This window comes from Lissotriton helveticus, chromosome 5_1 (assembly GCF_964261635.1).
Source record: "Lissotriton helveticus chromosome 5_1, aLisHel1.1, whole genome shotgun sequence".
In the NCBI taxonomy this organism is placed as follows: domain Eukaryota; kingdom Metazoa; phylum Chordata; class Amphibia; order Caudata; family Salamandridae; genus Lissotriton; species Lissotriton helveticus.
Window position 1 is genome coordinate 81,709,046 of NC_136065.1, and position 19,649 is coordinate 81,728,694.

Below are 19,649 nucleotides of genomic sequence, written 5' to 3' on the forward strand. Positions count from 1 at the left end.
CATTGCATAGCATAACAAAACATAGCATAACATAACAAAACATAGCATAGCATAACAAAACACAACAACACATAGCATAACAAAACATAGCAAAACACAACAAAACATAGCATAGCTTAACAAAACACAACAAAACATAGCATAACAAAACAAAACATATCATAGCCTAGCAAAACATAGCATAGCATACCAAACACAACAAAACATAGCATAACAAAATATAGCATAGCAAAACAAAGCATAACACACACAACCACACACACACAACCACACACACACAACCACAACCACACACACAACCGCACACACAACTATCTATCTATTTATCTATCCATCTATTTATCTATCCATCCATCTATCTATCTATCTATCTATCTATCTATCTATCTATCTATCTATCTATCTATCTATCTATCTATCAATCTATCGCCCTCACTCCCATCTATCTATCTATCTATCTATCGCCCTCACTCTATCTGTCTATCTATCTATCGCCCTCACTCTATCTGTCTATCTATCGCCCTCACTCTATCTATCTATCGCCCTCACTCTATCTATCTAATCGCCCTCACTCTATCTATCTGTCTATCTATCTATCTATCTATCTATCTATCTATCTATCTATCTATCGACCTCACTCTATCTATCGCCCTCACTCTATCTATCTATCGCCCTCACTCTATCTTGCTATTGCCCTCACTCTATCTATCTATCTATTGCCCTCACTATCTATCACCCTCACTCTATCTATCTATCTATCTATCTATCTATCTATCTATCTATCTATCACCTTCACTCTATCTATCGCCCTCACTCTATCCATCGCCCTCACTCTATCTATCGCCCTCACTCTATCTATCGCCCTCACTCTATCTATCGCCCTCACTCTATCTATCGCCCTCACTCTATCTATCGCCCTCACTCTATCTATCGCCCTCACTCTATCTATCGCCCTCACTCTATCTATCACCCTCACTCTATCTATCTATCCATCGCCCTCACTCTATCCATCGCCCTCACTCTATCTATCGCCCTCACTCTATCTATCTATCCATCGCCCTCACTCTATCGCCCTCACTCTATCTATCTATCCATCGCCCTCACTCTATCTATCGCCCTCACTCTATCTATCTATCCATCGCCCTCACTCTATCTATCGCCCTCACTCTATCTATCTATTTATCACCTTCACTCTATTTATCACCTTCACTCTATCTATCGCCCTCACTCTATCCATCGCCCTCACTCTATCCATCGCCCTCACTCTATCCATCGCCCTCACTCTATCCATCGCCCTCACTCTATCCATCGCCCTCACTCTATCCATCGCCCTCACTCTATCCATCGCCCTCACTCTATCCATCGCCCTCACTCTATCCATCGCCCTCACTCTATCCATCGCCCTCACTCTATCCATCGCCCTCACTCTATCCATCGCCCTCACTCTATCCATCGCCCCCACTCTATCCATCGCCCCCACTCTATCCATCGCCCTCACTCTATCCATCGCCCTCACTCTATCCATCGCCCTCACTCTATCCATCGCCCTCACTCTATCCATCGCCCTCACTCTATCCATCGCCCTCACTCTATCCATCGCCCTCACTCTATCCATCGCCCTCACTCTATCCATCGCCCTCACTCTATCCATCGCCCTCACTCTATCCATCGCCCTCACTCTATCCATCGCCCTCACTCTATCTATCGCCCTCACTCTATCTATCGCCCTCACTCTATCTATCGCCCTCACTCTATCTATCACCCTCACTCTATCTATCTATCCATCGCCCTCACTCTATCTATCGCCCTCACTCTATCTATCTATCCATCGCCCTCACTCTATCTATCTATCTATTTATCACCTTCACTCTATCCATCGCCCTCACTCTATCCATCGCCCTCACTCTATCCATCGCCCTCACTCTATCCATCGCCCTCACTCTATCCATCGCCCTCACTCTATCCATCGCCCTCACTCTATCCATCGCCCTCACTCTATCCATCGCCCTCACTCTATCCATCGCCCTCACTCTATCCATCGCCCTCACTCTATCTATCTATCTATCTGTCTCACACTATCTATCAATCTATCTATCTTTTGCCATCACTCTATCTATCGCCCTCACTCTATCTATCTATCGCCCTCACTCTATCTATCTATCGCCCTCACTCTATCTTGCTATCGCCCTCACTCTATCTATCTATCTATTGCCCTCACTATCTATCACCCTCACTCTATCTATCTATCTATCTATCTATCTATCTATCTATTGCCCTCACTATCTATCGCCCTCACTCTATCTATCTATCATTCTATCTATCTATTTATCTAGATACTGATCGCCATCACTCTATCTGTCTAGCTATCTATCGCCCTCCCTCTATCTATCGCCCTCACTCTATCTATCTATCGCCCTCACTCTATCTATCTATCGCCCTCACTGTATCTATCTATCCCACTCACTCTATCTATCGCATCACCACAGCATTACTCAGCACCACCACAGCATCACTAAGGGGCACAACAACATCACTATGCGCTACCACAGGATCATTGAATGCCACAGCATCACTAGTCGCCACCACAACATCACTCAGCGCCACCACAGCATCAATCTGTGCAACCATTCAACAACAACTGGGTCAAATATGTTCTCTCAATGTTTCAAGCTTTATTACAAATGTCACAAAAAGAGGTTAGTATTTCACTTCTGTTCTTGGATTTTCGTCACAATAAAATACACTGAACATATTCTTCACAAAAGTTATTTACAAAAGTTTAAGCTATTGCCATTATAAATTACAATAACTTTTATTTGAGTATTAATTATTAAAAAAATTAAAAGCCATTGTTATTTGTAATATCAATACATCTAAGTCATGTGAATACAACACATATTGCATTACAAATGCTATAGGTGTCACAAGTTATAACTATTGGCACTGTAAATGACAAAGCTATTATTTTTGCTATTTTCAAAACCAACACATAAATAAAAAATGTGTCATTTACAATACCAATAGCTCAAACTTTCTTAATGCGAGACCTTATGCATTGCAAATGCTTGTTTATTACATTAACAGTGAATAATCTGCCAGAAGTCCTTCTTGTAGATCCTGGTGCGCCATGTTTTATTATACTAATAGCATTACAGGTAACGGGCGTTGCAGGAAGAAGTATTAACAGCAGGGATACAAGAAGAGTGTTCCTCAGCAGAGCAAGGTACGAATAGAAGCATTACTAAAAGAGTGCCATGAAGGAGTAGTTAAGAGCTAAAGGGGTAGAAGAGTGCCCTGCAGGAAGAGATACAAGAAGAAGATGTACTAGAAGAGTGCCCTGCAGGAAGAGGTACAAGGAAGGGGAACTAGAAGAGTTCCCTGCAGGAAGAGGTACAAGGAAGGGGAACTAGAAGAGTGCCCTGCAAGAGGAGGTACAAGAAGAACGAGTACTAGAAAGTGCCCTGCAGGAGGAGGTACAAGGAAGGGGTACTAGAAGAATCCCCTGCAGGAGGAGGTACAAGAAGATGGGGTACTAGAAGAGTGCCCTGCAGGAAGAGGTACAAGGAAGGGGTACTAGAAGAGTGCCCTGCAGGAGGAGGTACAAGGAAGGGGTACTAGAAGAATCCCCTGCAGGAGGAGGTACAAGAAGATGGGGTACTAGAAGAGTGCCCTGCAGGAAGAGGTACAAGGAAGGGGTACCAGAAGAGTGCCCTCCAGGAGGAGGTACACTGCAGGAGGAGGTACAAGAAGAAGGGGTACTAGAAGAGTGCCGTGCAGGGGAAGGAGGTACAAGGAAGGGGTACTAGAAGAGTGCCCTGCAAGAGGAGGTACAAGGAAGGGGTACTAGAAGAATCCCCTGCAGGAGGAGGTACAAGAAGATGGGGTACTAGAAGAGTGCCCTGCAGGAAGAGGTACAAGGAAGGGGTACTAGAAGAGTGCCCTGCAGGAGGAGGTACAAGGAAGGGGTACTAGAAGAATCCCCTGCAGGAGGAGGTACAAGAAGATGGGGTACTAGAAGAGTGCCCTGCAGGAAGAGGTACAAGGAAGGGGTACTAGAAGAATCCCCTGCAGGAGGAGGTACAAGAAGATGGGGTACTAAAAGAGTGCCCAGCAGGATGAGGTACAAGGAAGGTATACCAGAAGAGTGCCCTCCAGGAGGAGGTACACTGCAGGAGGAGGTACAAGAAGAAGGGGTACCTGAAGAGTGCCATGGGGGAGGAGGTACAGGCAGAAGGAGTACTAGAGGAGTCTGTGTGAGTGGCAGCCATCTAGGAAATGAGATCACAGCTGCCCAGGAAGGACAAAGAAATGTGACCGCCTCTTGATAGTTATGGACTTTTAAAGGATCTGCTTGTGTGAAGCACCTGCCAATTACTGGATTAATTCATCCCAGCATGGGGTGAGCTGTTGGATTGAAGGGGCTGAGATGAAAGACCCTCTATAAAAATTTAAGGAAGAACCAGACAAGAGTTAAGAATTTGGACTATTGGACTCTTTATGACAAGTTGTCTATCACTTGCTTGCGGCGTGGCTATATTACAAGTTCATCTCAGTATAAGGAGTTAAACGTACTGTTTAGAGGGTGACGCCAGGATCACAGCTGGTGAATGGAGGCTCTCTGTCACCCTCCAAGGAGTCTCTCGGTCACCCTCAGAGGGATGCTCTATATTACCCTCAGAGGGATACTCCCTGTTGCCCTCAGAGGGATGCTCTCTGTCACACTAAGAGGGCTGCTCTCTGTCTCCCTCAGAGGGACGCTCTCTGTCACCCTGGGAGGGATGCTCTCAGCCACTCTGAGAGAGATGCTCTCTGTCACACTTGGAGGGATGCTCTCTGTCACACTTGGAGGGATGCTCTCTGTCGCCCTCAGAGGGTGCTCTCTGTCACCCTGAGAGAGATGCTCTCTGTCACACTTGGAGGGATGCTCTCTGTCACACTTGGAGGGATGCTCTCTGTCACCCTCGGAGGGGTGCTCCCTGTCACCCTCACAGGGATGCTCTCTGTCACACTAAGAGTAATTCTCCCTGTCGCTCTTCGAGGGATGCTCTCTGTCACCCTTGGAGGGATTCTCTCTTTCACCCTTGGAGGAATGCTCTCTGTCACCCTTGGAGGGATGCCCTCTGTCACCCTTGGAGGGATGTTCCCTGTCGCCCTCAGAGGGATGCTCTCTGTCACACTAAGAGGGTTGCTCTCTGTCACCCTCGTTGGCATGCTCTCTGTCACCCTCAGAGGGATGCTCTCTGTCACACTAAGAGGGATGCTCACTGTCACACTAAAAGGGATGCTCTCTGTCACCCTCAAAGGGATGCTCTCTGAGACCCTCAGAGGGATGCTCGCTGAGACCGTCACCGGGTTGCTCACTGAGACCCTCAGAGGGTTGCTCTCCGTCACCCTCAGAGGGTTGCTCTCCGTCACCCTCAGAGGGATGCTCTCTGTCACCCTCGGAGGGGAATGCTCTCTGTCACCCTCGGAGGGGAATGCTCTCTGTCACCATTGGGGGAATGCTCTCTGTCACCATCTGAGGGATGCTTTCTGTCACCCTCTGAGGGATACTCTCTGTCACCCTCCGAGGGATGCTCTCTGAGACCCTCAGAGGGATGCTCTCTGAGACCCTCAGAGGGATGCTCTCTGTAACCCTCAGAGGGATGCTCTCTGAGACCCTCAGAGGGATGCTCTCTGAGACCCTCAGAGGGTTGCTCTCCGTCACCCTCCGAGGGAGGCTCGGAGGTTCACCGTCACCCTCCGAGGGAGGCTCTCCGTCACCCTCCGAGGGAGGCTCTCCGTCACCCTCCGAGGGAGGCTCGCCGTCACCCTCCGCGGGATGCTCGCCGTCACCCTCCGCGGGATGCTCGCCGTCACCCTCCGCGGGATGCTCGCCGTCACCCTCCGCGGGATGCTCGCCGTCACCCTCCGAGGGAGGATCTCAGTCAGCCTCCGAGGGAGGCTCTCTGTCTCCCTCCGAGGGAGGCTCTCTGTCTCCCTCCGAGGGAGGCTCTCTGTCTCCCTCCGAGGGAGGCTCTCTGTCACCCTCCGAGGGAGGTTCTCTGTCACCCTTCGAGGGAGGCTCTCTGTCACCCTGCGAGGGAGACTCTCTGTCACCCTGCGAGGGAGCCTCGCTGTCACCCTCCGAGGGATGCTCCCTGTCGCCCTCCGAGGGATGTTTTGGATGTTCTCTGTCACCATCATCTAGTGCCCTTTAAATAGAGCTACTTCTCAGGAAGCTTCTTGGCTTTCAACTAATCAACTTATTTGAGCAGAGCGTCACTGTTAAAGTGACAGCGTATGACCACAATAAGGAGGTTTACACCTCTAATCCCACCCTAAGCCATATTGTTGAGGAATTTGGTTGCAGTTTACAGTTTTAAAGTAATCCAGCTGTAAATCAAATTTCTATTGCTGCAGGGCAGCAATTTGCCGACATTCATTTTGCACACTGTAATATAATCAGGGGTTACCCGTAATATAAAATTGTTACTATTCTTCAAACTAAAGAGTTCTCTGTGGCAGTCTCTATCTTTATCTGGGATGACAAAAAACCCAGTGAGCTTTCCATTACCGATTCCAAATTCCTGGTTAAGTAGATGTTCACCCTAACAAGAGGTTTGGTGCACGTGAACCTAAGTGGCCACCTGCATCAGGAGACCAGTAAACATATTAGAAAAGAAATGTTTTCAAACTTCTTAGAAAAGAAGGAATTTGTTTTCTTTCCAATTCTCTAAGGTGTTGTCACTTATTAAGCTTTCCATTTCTATCTAACTTTTAACACATTTTGCTCCTTGGTCTTCATATATTATTTACTGTCACTGGAATTTCTTGGTGTGTTGCATTCTCCCTAATAGATAAAATACATAAATATTTTGTATATAGATGGGTTAGTAACTTGTATATCACGCTGTAAACAGTCACTGTACATTTCACAGTTTGTATATTGAGTTGGGCTCAAAGCATCAAGTGGGACAATGTAAATTATCCATGTCTGTATATTGTGTGCGGCTCTCAGAGTGCGTGGGGTCACTGTGCATTGACCCTGCCAGGAGATCATATGTGTTCCACTCATACATTTAATAATGCATACAAAATACAATTATTTCACTTCTTTCTTCTGTTTTATTTCCCCAGCAGTATCTCACCTTCAGGAGTTCCCACGACGGCGCCTCAGACTTCTTTTCTATCTCCGTTATCAGGGCCTTGAGAGAGGTGATTTGATTGGACAGTTTGGTGATATTTGCATTTTCTATCGTGGTCATTTTCTTCGCCATCTCCTCTAGTCTTCTGTTCAGTGCTTGCTCATTTTCTTTCAGAAGCTGCCGTAGCTTTTCAAACTCAGATTGAATTTTCGTCTTCTCATTTCTTAGCTTGTTCTGTCAGAAGCAAAGAAAAGCTGTTTAGATATTAAAAAGCTTTCTACAAGCCGTCCTTGGAGTCTGAGTCCAGGAGGAGGGTGGAAAGGTTGATAGATCCTTAAAAAAAAAATCAGACCACTAATGTGCTTTTCCTAATTTCTGAACTGCAATCTCTTACTACCTTCCCTTCTATGGTCTTCCATCCTTCTCACACTCCTGCCCTCCCCTTCCCTCATACACCTCATGAACTGTAGAGAGGTCAGAATTTGTGAAGTTGTAGAGAAGCTCGATCCATGGAGAGAGTGCAAGGAAGGAAACCGACTGCAGGCAGAGACGCTCGATCCATGGAGCGAGTGCAAGGAAGAGAACCCACCGCGGGCAGAGACAGTCAAAGGCCGAGAGACGGGCTGAGGGGAGACACAGGCTGAAGTCACATGATGATGTAAAAGAAGGGGGGCATGAAGACACAGCCCTTGGGATGGAAGACACAAGATTTGGGGAGTGCAGGCTGCCCCTGTCCTGCCAGCGCAATGGATGTGTTTGCCCAGAAGGAGACACTGAGAGGGTGTCCTACAATGGCGCTCATTCAAAGTGATGGGTAATCACTGGTGTCGGAATGTCACGTTCAAAACCATAAACAAAGTATGTGCATTCTGTCACAAAATGCAGAATTACCAGATAAATCAATGTTTCTGAAGGTAATTCAGCGAATTCTGTAAAAGATGAGTGAGGAGATTGGATAAACATCCTTTCCTATCCTAATATAAGTGGCTGTGAGTTATCATGTGAGGTATGAATATATAGGTGGGGGTAGAAATTCTGCTCCCAATTTCAAGGTGTGCACATTTTACTATGGACCTATTTGGTCCTGATCTTTACATCATCAAAATCCATTCACAAATTCATCCAAGTCATTTGTTGAACGTAATTATACTCTTTTATTGATGAAAGTTATATTCTCATATTTCATTTCAATTTTTTTAGGTATCAACAACTTCCTTGTGCTAGAGGATTTTACATCAAACCCAATGCATTTCGGGTACACCTGGACCCTTCATCAGGGGTCTCTATGGGGAGAACCAAAGAAAACAATATGAGCCCAAAGCTATGTTACATCTAATACACAACGTAATACAAAGTAAAAAGCAGCCTTCATAACTCAACACGATTAAATGCGTTCTCATAACTTGTATCTAAATCCTTTAACTTATTGTCTACCATGTCTACTGTCGAAATAATAGTAATATCGCTATGCGTTTATGAAATCAGAACGACCCGCGTTCTGTGTCGGTTACTCACGTAAATTAGAATGTGGCGACCCGCTTCTGCTCCTATCCAATAGCGTTCGAGTAAACATCACGTTCAACATTCTTCATTGCAAGTTTAAATCTTATAGGCTGTCGACATGGTCACATGCCCGCTACCCATTCCGAATGTTTACCAATATTAAGTTACACTCATGCTATGTTAAGCAACAATGTGTACGTCGCAGCATAAACATTTTACCTTGAGGACTCGTTGCTGAGTTTCTGAACATAATACATAAATAAAGCGTGAAAATCTCAGATAAGGTTATTTCGAGTTTCACAATTACAACAAACATGTATGCTATCCCCCAAGTTAGTTATGTCAAAATTACAATGTCAAAATTGTAATTATGACGCTATAACCAGAAATGTTCACATCACGAAAGTGTTAGCTTGTCGGCCATCTTGGAGTAGAGCATATAAGCAATATTCAACATATGTCATACCGGTAAGTACATGATAGCAAAGATTTTTAAAGTTGCCGCCGGGTAACACTAGTCACCGAGGCTGGTGCAGGGACAATACAAAACACATGCTCATATTTACAAGAAACAAGATAGTTCCAGTCTATCGTTGAGCCCATATGGTTGTAGACTTGCCATCTTTCTGATCCAGAAATATTCGGATCTTAGTCTCATTTTGTGAGTGTCTAAACCAGGTCGTGCACTCACCACTTCAAGTATTGTGAATCTCAACTGTGCGATGTTATGACCAGATTCAATCCAATGCGCTGCCACTGTGGATTTCAGGTTTTTTTGACGAATGTTACTTTTATGTTCAGTGATTCTGACCTTAATCTTGCGCTCTGTTTGCCCTACATATAATTTTCCACATGGACACTTGATGCCATAGATAACTCCTTTGGTGTCGCATGTACTAGAATGTTTCAAAGGGATCAATTGGCCCGTTGTGGGATGTGTAAAAGTAGAACCAATTATTACGTTGTTACAATGTGTACAGTTTTCACATTTTCGCATACCTTTATGCGTTATCTTCGTGACATTTGTTTCTTTTCTCTTCAACAATTCTTTAAGATTTTTAGACCTGTTATATGCAAAAGTGATTTTGTCTGCAAACAAAGGTTGAAGATCAGGTTCCTGAGTGATTATAGACCAGTGCTTCTTCATAATATTGCTGATTTGAGTTGACTGCATTGAATATTTTAAGACACACACTGTACGTTTTTCATCAGTTTTATCCTTTTTAATGAGTAAAGACTCTCTTGTCATTGCCATGACTTTCTTTTTTGATTCTTGTAATAGTTGATTAGGGTACCCTCTTGTCTCATACTTTTTGATCTGTCTGTCAATAGTTTCGGAAACGTCCAAGGTCTCTGAGGTGATTCTCTTGTAACGAATGAACTGCGATAGCGGTAAATGTTGTTTCAAAGCCTGATGGTGAAAACTGGAGTAATGTAATCCACTGTTGCGATCTGTTTCTATGATGTGTACATTGGTGCATATTTGCCCCTGTTTTATGGATACCATGACATCTAGAAATGAAAGTTGTTCCTGATCAATGTTGTAAGTGAATTTTATCCTTTCATGGATCATGTTCAGTCTCTCTATATTGGCTGTTAACTTTTCTTTCCTGCCACGCCACATGATAAAAATGTCATCTATGTAACGTTTAAAAACCATCAATCCATCAGTCCAGTCTCGGTTGTTAAGTATATGATCACTTTCGAATTTGGACATGAAGATATTCGCGTACGACGGCGCACCCGCAAAACCCATGCTGGTTCCACTACATTGTGCAAAATACTCTTCATTCCATTCCAGGTAACTGTGAAAAAGTGCAAAATGCAAAATTTCAAGCAAGAAAATTTTTTCTGGGCCTTCAATCTCATTGTTGAGTAAACACCACTCCATTGCTTCAAGCCCTTCGTTGTGAGGGATCGAAGTGTACAAGGCAGTTACGTCGATAGAACTCAGCCAGACTTCTTCATTCTCTGGAATGCTTACTTCCTGTAGAATGGTTAAAAATGCCGTCGTGTCTTTTATGTGGGTGCACCACTTTTGAACTAGAGGCTGTAAGAACCAGTCTAAGTATTGTCCAATAGGTTCCGAAAGGGATCCACAGGCTGATACTATTGGTCTGAATGGCGGTCTTGTTAAGTGCTTGTGCACTTTGGGTAACATATAAAATTGTGGCCTCCTCGGATGTTTGATGTTCAAAAATTGGTAGGTTTTGTTGGTAATCCATTTCATTTCGAGAGCTTTATCTAGTATTTCTTTTGATGTCGCTGCAAAGGTTTCAGTAGGATCATTCTCAAGTTTAAGATAAATGAGTGTAACTTAATATTGGTAAACATTCGGAATGGGTAGCGGGCATGTGACCATGTCGACAGCCTATAAGATTTAAACTTGCAATGAAGAATGTTGAACGTGATGTTTACTCGAACGCTATTGGATAGGAGCAGAAGCGGGTCGCCACATTCTAATTTACGTGAGTAACCGACACAGAACGCGGGTCGTTCTGATTTCATAAACGCATAGCGATATTACTATTATTTCGACAGTAGACATGGTAGACAATAAGTTAAAGGATTTAGATACAAGTTATGAGAACGCATTTAATCGTGTTGAGTTATGAAGGCTGCTTTTTACTTTGTATTACGTTGTGTATTAGATGTAACATAGCTTTGGGCTCATATTGTTTTCTTTGGTTCTCCCCATAGAGACCCCTGATGAAGGGTCCAGGTGTACCCGAAATGCATTGGGTTTGATGTAAAATCCTCTAGCACAAGGAAGTTGTTGATACCTAAAAAAATTGAAATGAAATATGAGAATATAACTTTCATCAATAAAAGAGTATAATTACGTTCAACAAATGACTTGGATGAATTTGTGAATGGATTTTGATGATGTAAAGATCAGGAACAAATAGGTCCATAGTAAAATGTGCACACCTTGAAATTGGGAGCAGAATTTCTACCCCCACCTATATATTCATTTCGGAACAGTGTTCTTAGACAAAACACTACACAAGGGAGTCGCACACAATCAATATATTGTTGAACATTTTGGATTCTAGAGAATTAACGCGTGTGCAACTGACGGCTTAACATTATCATGTGAGGTATGTCACACTGTGGCTTAGAGCAGGAGCCTGTGTGTTATCAGGTGAGGTACGAAATGAACAATTGATGGACAAAATGCAGAACAATGTCATACATTCACCCGCGTACAGAGATCTGGGCCTAAATCTATAGTTTTTTTTGCTCACCATGCCATTCCAGTTTGGACCCAGCCAAATGCAAATCAGTCTTGACCCTGCGCCCAATGGGAACAGTCCAGCCCGAACTGCCAGTCCAGGTCCTCCCTGGACTGGAAACAAGCATCCTAGGACCGGTTTTGGGCTTTCAGCCCTCATCAGCCAGGACCTGCCTAAGCAGTTCAGGCTGGACTGTTCCCATAACAAACAGGGTCAAGACTGATTTGCATATGGCTGGGTCTAAAATGGGATGGTGTGGTGAGCGAAAGAATGACGGATTAAACCCAGATCCTTCTGATTGGGGGTGAATGTTTGCATTGTCCAGCATTCCGTCCATCAACTGTTTCTTTTGCGTAGGTCGCCCTAAGTGGGAAGGGTATGCCCAGACATGGGTCCCGTGCTCACTACACCACTGGATTCAAGCTAGCTTGGCAGATGAAGGGTGATGCCCTGAAATTGGTCCCAGGATGTTTGTTTCCGGTCCAGGGATGACCTGGCTTAGCAGTTCGGGCTGGACTGTTCCCATAAGGGACAGGGTCAAGACTGATTTGCATATGGCTGAATCCAAACTGGGGTGGTGTGGTGAGTGAAAGAATGATGGATTAAACCCAGACCCTTGTGACTGGGGCTGAATGTTTACATTGTCCAGCATTCTGTCCATCAATTGTTTCTTCTTTTATCAGGTGAGGTACATCACACTGAGGCTTAGAGCAGGAGCCTGTGGAATATCAGGTGCGGTATGTCACACTGTGGCTTAGAGCCGAAGCCTGCGTGTTATCAGGTGAGGTATGTCACACTGTGGCTTCGAGCGGGAGCCTGTGTGTTATCAGATGAGGTATGTCACACTGTGGCTTAGAGCCGGAGACTGTGAATTATCAGGTGAGGTATGTCACACTGTGGCTTAGAGCAGAAGCCTGTGTGTTATCAGGTGAGGTATGTCACACTGTGGCTTAGAGCAGGAGCCTGTGTGTTATCAGATGAGGGATGTCACACTGTAGCTTAGAGCAGGAGCCTGTGTGTTATCAGATGAGGTATGTCACACTGCGGCTTAGAGCCGGAGACTGTGAATAATCAGGTGAGGTATGTCACACTGTGGCTTAGAGCAGGAGCCTGTGTGTTATAAGATGAGGTATGTCACACTGCGGCTTAGAGCCGGAGCCTGTGAATTATCAGGTGAGGTATGTCACACTGTGGCTTAGAGCAGGAGCCTGTCTGTGTGTTATCAGGTGAGGCACTTCTCGTCCCAGTGAATAGGAGGGTTTCAGCAGTGGAGAGAGGTGTGTTTCTCTTGCGTCACCAAAAATGACTGGTGTCAGACATTTTGTGGAGTTGGGTATGTCTCCACTACTGGTAGGGGGTTGTGCTACGGTATGTATCACTAGTGTACAGGTAGATGGTTGTGCTCCTGTGATGTGACACCAGTCCTGGTAGTGTTGTGCTCTTGTATTGGGTCACTGGTCCTGGCAGAAGGTTGCACTTCTTAGCTCTCTCCTTGGTAGAGGGTTGTGTCCTTGTATCACCAGTGCTAATAAGGAATGTGTTCCTGAGTTCTGCGACACTGTAATGTTATTGCTCCTTGAAGCCCAGAACAGTACCTGTTTGGTGACCTGCAAAGGCCAAGCGTGCCCTCATAACAGAGATGACACTACTTCCCATGTCCTGAGTTAACAACCTAAAGTGGTGGTGGCAGCGTATTAAATTTATTGGCTCATTAGTTATGACCAGACCTCTTTCCTGTGTCCGGTGAGAGTGCAGTCTATTGAACTGCTTTGGTGTGAGCCCCAGACCTTTGCACTAACCTTCCGTGTGCATGTCCAGTGCATGCAAGTACGGTGGATGTGCTGCACATGGGTGGTAATAGGAATCTCCAGGCCCAACTCATGAGGTCGCACACTGTGGCGTACACACTGCAGACTTAACCTAAACCTCATGTCGCTAAGTACGCATACACACCTGATCATGATCAGACCTACACACTAGATAGATAATCATCAAATATGAATGGTAAATTACAGATTGTTGTTTTTGTTAATGTTAACAATGCTCATGGTGATATATTTGCACAATTATTATGATCTTGAGTTCCTGTTGGGTCATTGACATCGAACCACAATTCTATAGTATGTATAATGCTGTTATTATATCCTTGTACCCCATCAATGTTCTATATAAACCTGTATGAAAGATATTATGTACACTCACTATTGTCAAGGATCTATGTACAAACCTCTGAAAAATCAATAAATGATATTTAAAAAACAATGAGCACTAGTTATCCTGGGACATTCCAGTCAGCTATGGCCTATCCCTGTGAGAGGTCTAATGATGGCATAAAAAATGACACTTCAACCTATTGACGATTAGTAAGACTGTTTCAGGAAATCCTTGCAGTGAGGATTAAGCAGACAGAGAATGCCCAAGGTCAGTGGCTGATGCTGGGCCCAAGTAATTTCTAGAATTAGAAATGCATATTTCCTGAAGAAGGGAATGTACATGTCCTGAAACGTGTTAAGATTAGAGGGCATTTGGTTTAGATTAACTATTCTTGGGCTAAAACTCATCTACACAATGTTGGAGTTTCCATGCTCGCTTTATCACTTAGACTAGCAGCCCGTCCCGACGTTGTCCGGGTATGAATTGCTGCCGGTCAGTAGTATATTGTTTTGTAGGATTTCGTTTTGATAGCATTTCTTATCTGTGACAGGCCTGTGAAACGCTCCGATTCACAGTGCACTGCTGATGCACTTAAGAGTGCGCGTTCAGTAGTGTGTGAACTCGAGTTTCCCTACTTTATTTTTCCTTGCAATATTATATATTAGAACATTGGAATGTTGGGAGCTCCATTGAAACAATGGAGTGCTTCGGGCTTATAATGGCTGGTATAAGCCTGGAGCTCCAACATTACAATCTTTCTATGTTCACAGCTCTGGATGTGAACAAAGGCTTCAGGGAGCCTGAGGGGATTCTAATCCCCTCAGGCTCCCAAAAGGCTTTGTTCTTTTTTGTTAGAACATTCTACCCTCTAGTGGCAGAATGTTCTAATAGCCTTATAGCCCTCCGTAGCTGGGCTATACCGCTATTAAAGTCCCTCTCCCTTGTTAACGCTGGAGAGGGCTTTTAATAGCCGGTATAGCCCTCTACGGCGGGCTATAAGGCTATAGCGCGAACTCGACCACATGGCATGACCACAATTTACATTACAGAAGAACACATTCATTTGTGGTAGGCACGGGTAGACAAAGCGATTTGCCTGGAATCACAGGATGTTGAGCTGATGCCGAGATTCGAACGTAGCTCCCCAGCTCTAAAGTTCGCAATTCTAGAACTTGTGGAAGGAGGTGTGTCTAAAAGTGTATGTCGGTGCGGGCCATCAATGAGAGAGACCTGTGCATTTTTCAAATCGGTGCTGAAAAAATATGAGTATGTTGCTGGAGATGTGGGCCGCCGTGCCACCAATGTACTTACCGGGGGAAGGTAAACACCCATTATTCCGCAACTTTCTTTCCGCATACTTTCATTACGAAAGTACCATAACTCCGTAATGCCATTATAAAGCATGGCATTACATTTTATATGCTTTACCACGCATATATTTACAACGAAATTCGTTGTAAATGCATGAATGGTAAAAGCATATTTTTTTTAAATGTTGGGATAAGGTAAGTACGGGTATAGGGGTATATGTTTTGGGGTACTGAGGTATAGGCTTTGGGGTGTTTGGGTATTTTAAGGGTTCAGATATAGTTTTGGGTTATGGGGTACAGGGGTAGTTTTAGGGTTTAGGGACAGGTATGGGTTTTGGGGTACAGGGGTATTTTTAGGGTTAAGGGCTAGGTTTGGGTTTTGGGGTATAGGGGTATTTTAGGGTTCAGGGGTAGGTTTGGGTTTTGGGGTACAGGGGTATTTTTAGGGTTCAGGGCTAGGTTTGGGTTTTGGGGTACAGGGGTATTTTTAGGGCTCAGGGGTAGGTTTGGGTTTTGAGGTACAGGGGTATTTATAGGGTTCAGGGCTAGGTTTGGGTTTTGGGGTACAGGGGTATTTTTAGGGGTTAGGGATAGGTTTAGGTTTTGGGGTACAGGGTATATTTATAGGGTTAGGATGGGTTAGTGTTTAAGGGTGTTGGGGTATTTTAAGGAGTAAGGGTGGGTTATGATTATGGGGTGCAGGGGTATTTAAAGGGAGCAGGGTCGACACCCGGAGCTGGAACGTACAGAACCTGGGAAGGAAAAACAATGAAATATTGGGCAGAACGCTCGCTTTTTTTTCTCAGTAATCCCGCGCCCCGCACATGCCCACGCCACCAGCACACACCCACAGAGCACGATATGAGACATGGCATGAAGGGCGGAACGTACCACATGCCCCCAGCGTTTGTCACGCCCCCTGCACACGCCCACAGCACAACACAGACACGCGCACAAGGGACTACTTTGCTGGTGTGGTTCTTTTACCTTTTAAATGTATATGGTGGGCGTCTGCATAGCCTATGTCCTTCTGCTGCAACTGCCCTTTCCAACGCTGTATTGGGTGTTGTGATTGGTGATGTCGTTCCTGAGATGACCCGCCTCAAAGGTTTGGACTCTCTCTTTATTATATTAGTATAGATTAACTCCGTTGGAAGATCTGTGGTTTGATGATGTGGCTGCTTGTTGCCGTTGCCGAGCCTGGCTGGATCATTTGTGGTAAACGTCGAATACTATTTAGAAATAAACTCAATTATGGAAGCCGGAGTCCTTATTACCAGGACAAGATTCAGGGATGTAATAAATTATAAGATTGCCTATTCTACATGGTTCCCAGTGTGGTGGCACCACTACAGACAACAGGTAATAATGCCAACTTAGAAGCGCTGTCGTTCACTTACAAAGAAAATATCTTCGAAGAATAAGCAGAGAGGATTCTTCCTGTCTACGCAGGTTTAACAGAACTGAAAAGAAGACACAAAGCGGTAAGATGAGGAGCTCTTCTTTATTCGTCCTGGTGCATAGGTCTCCCGGCAGCAACTGCCGACATGTCAAAGGTATACATTCTACGCCAGAACATGGAATCCAAAGAGATGTCCCGTGCGGGCTGGCACGCGGGACATTAACTAAAGATATCATCTTTTCACATCCCCCTTCCTACATTGCAAACAAAGAGATTCAACATTCCTAAAGAAAATACAAAATTACCTAAAACATTCCCTTCCCCCCACCAATAATTAAAATAATAACAAAAACAAACCAAAAACAAAACCCCAAAGCGGAATGTACAAATTAGATGACAATTCAAGATACAATAAAATCACGATACTTAGTAGGCACAGATTTAATTCTTGACTACCTCCGCTGAAAGTCAGAGCTGCAACCAGTGGAAGCTGTAGAAGTAATTGAATTCCTGATACTAGAGGAATCAAAGGAATCCAAACCAAATTTGTTCCTCACAAACTCAACCTTAGATTTGGGTACAATTGAAATACAAGACTTATTCCAAATGTTACCATTGTCAAGCACTACAACCTGATCTTTCACCTCCTTGACCTGTACAGGAGGGGAGAATTTAGCTTGCCCTTTGCGTATAAGCACAGGTTTTTTAATTTTAACCCAATCACCCTGACATACTGGAGATGTTCTAATGCTTTTCTGTGCATATTTTGCCTGAGCAGCACTCCTAATATCTGCTACCCTCCCAATCTTGGTAACATCAATGTCTTTTCTCAACATCCAATCTTTATTGACTTGGAACCAGCTACTCTTCCTCTGAGCAAGGTGAAAGGTGAAATACCCGTGCTGTCATGAGGAGTGACCCTCATAGCCCACAACATGTCAGAAATCACATGTCTCCAATGAAAGCCATTTATAGCAGCCAGTTGTAATTGATCTTTAATAACACGATTCAGGCGTTTAACCAAACCATTGCTACGTGGATGATATAAGGAAGTGAGCACAAGTTTAATCCCATGCCTTTTAAAATAACTCTCCATCTCACCAGAAACTAATTGAGTACCATTGTCAGATACCAACTCTTCTGGGAAACCCTCCCGCAGGAAAACTTCAGTAAAAAAATTGATAATAGTAGAAGAATTGATACCTTCCACAAACTGAACTTCAGGCCATTTCGACATGTAGTCAATCAAGACTAATGCATATTTAGGGGTATTGCCCAAATCATTAAACGGACCAGCCACATCAAATGCTAACTTGTTCCAAGGTATTTCCTTTACAGAAATGGGATTAATAGCAGAGGGATAAGTAACTTGAGTTTTGTTGCTAAGAACACATGCCCCACAATCCCGAACCCAGTGCTCGATGGCCCGATCAACACCAGGCCACCAAAAATCTTCACGTACTCTGCGTTTCATGGCTCGAATACTAAAATGCCCCACATGAGCCAAGTCAAGAACAGATTTGCAAAGTGAAGTTGGCACAACTAGAAGACTACGTCTGCGTAAAATTCCATCAACCAAGGACAGTTCATCACAAATTCTTCTAAACGGAACTAACTCAGGAGATAACGATTTGTCATTTGGCCATCCCTGAGTCAAAAAATCTATTACTTTACACAAATTCACATCCTCAGAAATAGCACGCTTCCAATCAGTTTCTGATAAGGCAGCACCAGTGTCAGATACAGAACTGACAGCACACACCATCTCAAATTGATCAGGTTCCTCCTCGTGATCGGTGTGAGCAAGAGGTAACCTTGATAAACAGTCAGCTAGATTGTTTTTTATACCAGGTACATACTCAAAGTGATATTTAAATTCAGCAAGTCTGTACTGCCATTTGGCAATACGGGGTGTAGCCCTACCACCACCCTTGGATGTGAAAAGGTCCACTAATGGCTTATGGTCAGTTTTAAGAGTTACATGATTGCCCCACAAAAAGTTCCTAAAATGTTGTACACCCCACCATAAAGCCAACGCCTCATTCTCGATTGTGGAATAAGTACCCTCAGCACCTCTCAGGGTTCTGGAGGCAAAAGCAATGACTTCTTCTCTATTGTCAGCTCTCTTTTGCATAAGGACAGCTCCCAGTCCAACATTACTGGCATCTGTAACCACAATGCATTGATCATTCAAATCAAACAATTTGAGAGGGCGTGCCTGCACAATCACAGTTTTCAACAGGTTAAAATCATTTGCGCACTGTTCAGACCAGTCATACCTAGCATTTTTAGGTCTCGGCAACGAGAACTATTGTCGCCATGTAAGCTCGCAAGGGAGTACAGAGCGGTGCACGAGCCGACCAGGGTCTGTGGACGCGCACACACAAAGGCAGGCAGGCAGGCACACACCAGACAGACACAGACAGACACACGCACGCACACACACACGCACACACACACACACACACACACACACACACCCTCCCTCTCTGCCCACTCCCTCTCTGCCGCCGCCCCCCCCCCCACTCACCGGGCTCTTTCCCTCTGCAGCGGGTCAGTCACGGCAGCAGGCAGGCTCGGTGTCTTCTCCGGCGATCTTCAGCTGATGTGCACGCTCACGCTGCGTCTCCTGCGCGCCCACCACGCTGTTTCGTGCCCGTTGATCCTCAGCTTGTGATTACTACTCCTTCTAACCCGGATTCTAAATTACTATTTCTTGGTTCTCTAACTCCACTCTGTTGATTCGTAACAAACTGATATTCAGCACATTTCACAGTCTCGCTTTTGCTTCTCATAAATACAATAAGATTATTTTAAGCAATGTCTACCCTTCTTTTGGTTCTGTGCCTATTATGCTTCGGACTATAGAGTTTTAGAAAGTGTGGTGGAAGATTCCATGATATCAGCGGCGTGCACA

General features: G+C 44.6%; 1 protein-coding gene across 1 annotated transcript in view; it reads right to left on the reverse strand.

The window, feature by feature from the left end:
* Window positions 1-19,649, reverse strand: part of LOC144754164 (E3 ubiquitin-protein ligase TRIM39-like) — a 126,279-nt gene that overhangs the window by 55,338 nt on the left and 51,292 nt on the right. The window contains exon 3 of the mRNA XM_078641746.1: window positions 7,131-7,361. Coding sequence (XP_078497872.1) covers window positions 7,131-7,361 — 231 coding nt within the window. The remainder of the gene's footprint in view (window positions 1-7,130; window positions 7,362-19,649) is intronic.